At 59.5% G+C, this 2,229-nt stretch overlaps 1 protein-coding gene across 1 annotated transcript in view; it reads right to left on the bottom strand.

The window, feature by feature from the left end:
• DEDD (death effector domain containing) overlaps positions 1-2,229 on the bottom strand; it is a gene marked incomplete at its 3' end in the record, with an annotated part of 4,903 nt that overhangs the window by 459 nt on the left and 2,215 nt on the right. Inside the window, exons 3-4 of the mRNA XM_009700096.1 lie at positions 674-781; positions 8-94 (exon numbers count right to left, since the gene is read on the bottom strand). Of these exons, the coding sequence (XP_009698398.1) occupies positions 8-94; positions 674-781 (195 nt within the window). The remainder of the gene's footprint in view (positions 1-7; positions 95-673; positions 782-2,229) is intronic.

Below are 2,229 nucleotides of genomic sequence, written 5' to 3'. Positions count from 1 at the left end.
TGGGTGCTGAGGAGGGTCCTGCCGCGGCCGGGCCTCTTGGTACAGATCTGGGGTCCCGCGGAGGAGCAGCAGACCACGGGGTGGTGGGGAGGCACTGCGCGGGGAGAGGACAGGGGTTAGGGGACACCCAGCCCCCCCGGCTCTCTGCCTGGGGACATCTCGGAGGAGGCACGTCCCCCCCGACCAGGCCCTGCCAAAGCCCTCTGGGCCGCTCGCCCTTGCTGTTTCCACTTGAAATCTGTGTTTGAGCGCTTTGGCTTCATCCCCGACACCAAGCTCCAGCCCTCCTCCTCCTTTCCACACCGCTGTCACCTCCCGGTTGTCCCCCTCTGTCCCGGGATGCTCGTCCCAAGGGGCATCTGGCAGCCCCAGGAGCCTGTGCAAGCCCCAAGAGAGGAACCCCAAATTACACCCCAAGACCGAACAGCACCGCGGTTAAGGGAAGGGATGTCCAACTCCACGCTCGATTGTCCCCGAGCTGTGGGGTTTGTGGCAGCAGGGTCAGGTGTCACTTCAGCAGTGACAGAACGGTCACTGCCAGCTGGAGGCAAGTCCCCATGCTCCCCGGGGGAGCAGACAAGGCAAAAAAAACGGGACAGTCCTGATGAATTCCCACAGGACCGAATCCCCACAGACCAAACCCTGCAGTCTGGCAGGGGGCATCCACACCCACCTGATTTATGGGGGTGGCCGAGCCCGTGTTCCGCCTCGCTGTGAGCTCGGGGCGTCACGTAGCGAATGGACGTCTCCTCCAGGTACTTGTCCACCAGATCCGGACACACTGGAAGAGAGAGGGGGACACGGGTCCCTGGAGGTGGGACAGAGGGGACACACGTCCCTGGACGTGGGAGGCCAGGGCAGATCTCTCCTGACACCGCAGGCGCCGACACGTGTTTAAGCTGCTCTGTGTCCCCCCGAGCGCAGCTGCACATCAAGCGGCCGTTTCTCAGAAAAAACTCAGTTTGGGAGCCAAGCCTTCCCAACACGGCACAGGAAGGGTCGTTTCCATTTGTTATCGTACATAACCCCAACGCCCGGACCGGGAGCAGACCGGTGACGTCGCACACACGGTGACATCCCCCGGGGAGAAACTCCGGCCAAGACGGGCAGCAACTCCAGCACCGCTCCCACACCGTGCCGGCACCATACCGGGCCGCAAGTACGTGGTGATCGCTCAGACCAGCCCCGGATTCGTCCTGTGCTCCCTACGTGAGCTCCCACAGGTCTGAGCAAATGTCTGGGGCAGCAGCCACTGCTCCTCTTCCTCCTCCGCAGCCCCGGCAGAGCGGGGCCATGGGGGGGTGGCGGCAGCTCCTGGCCCCTCCCGGACAAACCCAGCTGTTTGAAACGCTTTAGGATAAACCGGTGTACGCCCGAAATGTTAAGCCTACGTTATTTACCCGACTTTAGCAAACCAAACTGTTGAAGTAACACTCTGGCAGGACACGGGGTTTTGAGGAGAGTCAAGCTGCTGAGCAGAAGCAGCTGCTGAGCAAAGATTACGGGATGAAACAAGTTCTTGTTGAGGGCTGGGATGTTTTCTGTGGGTTGTTTTCGTCCTGTTTGGTAGCAGGATCTGGGCAGGATCCCTCCCATCCCAACCCGAAGCCGGCCAAGGCTGCGGGTCTCTCCAGCCTCCCCTTGCCTTCGCCCAGCCGGCCCTGGCTGTGCCGAGCTCATTTGGGACGGGGTTTCGCTCCTTTTCAGAGCCATGAAGAAGAATGAGGCAGGAGGAGAGACGACCTGCCAGCTGCTGCAGGGTCTGGAAGGACATGGGAACCAGAAACGAGCGTTAGCTCGTTAAGTCCAGAGGAGACTTCCTGTAACCAATCAATCCCTCCTCTTTAAATGCAAAGCGCTGCGCATTATAAACCACATGTAACGTGCCTTTCTTAATAAAGCTTTTTGAAATGCTACTTCTGCCCATTTAATTAAACCATTTCCACCCAAGCGTGGCTGGAGACATCGCAAGAATGAGATCTCACGGGTACGGAGCATCGCTGCCTGCGCGGCAGCAGCATAAGAAGACGCAAACGCCGACCTCCGGCTCCCCGACCGCGCGGGTATCGCACTCTGTCTCACCCCGAAAACACCAAAACCTGACGTGAGGAGGGCTCAGCCGACCCAGGTACGGCAGCCAAGTGCCCCTTCAGTTGGATTTTTGCATCAAACAAGCAAAAAGCTGCTCAAGAAACACAAAACCAGTGCTACAACACCCCCAAACCCTAC

The sequence above is a fragment of the Cariama cristata genome, unplaced genomic scaffold (genome assembly GCF_000690535.1).
Source record: "Cariama cristata isolate BGI_N322 unplaced genomic scaffold, ASM69053v1 scaffold25635, whole genome shotgun sequence".
Taxonomy (NCBI): domain Eukaryota; kingdom Metazoa; phylum Chordata; class Aves; order Cariamiformes; family Cariamidae; genus Cariama; species Cariama cristata.
This window is presented reverse-complemented; position numbering and strand designations above follow the sequence as displayed.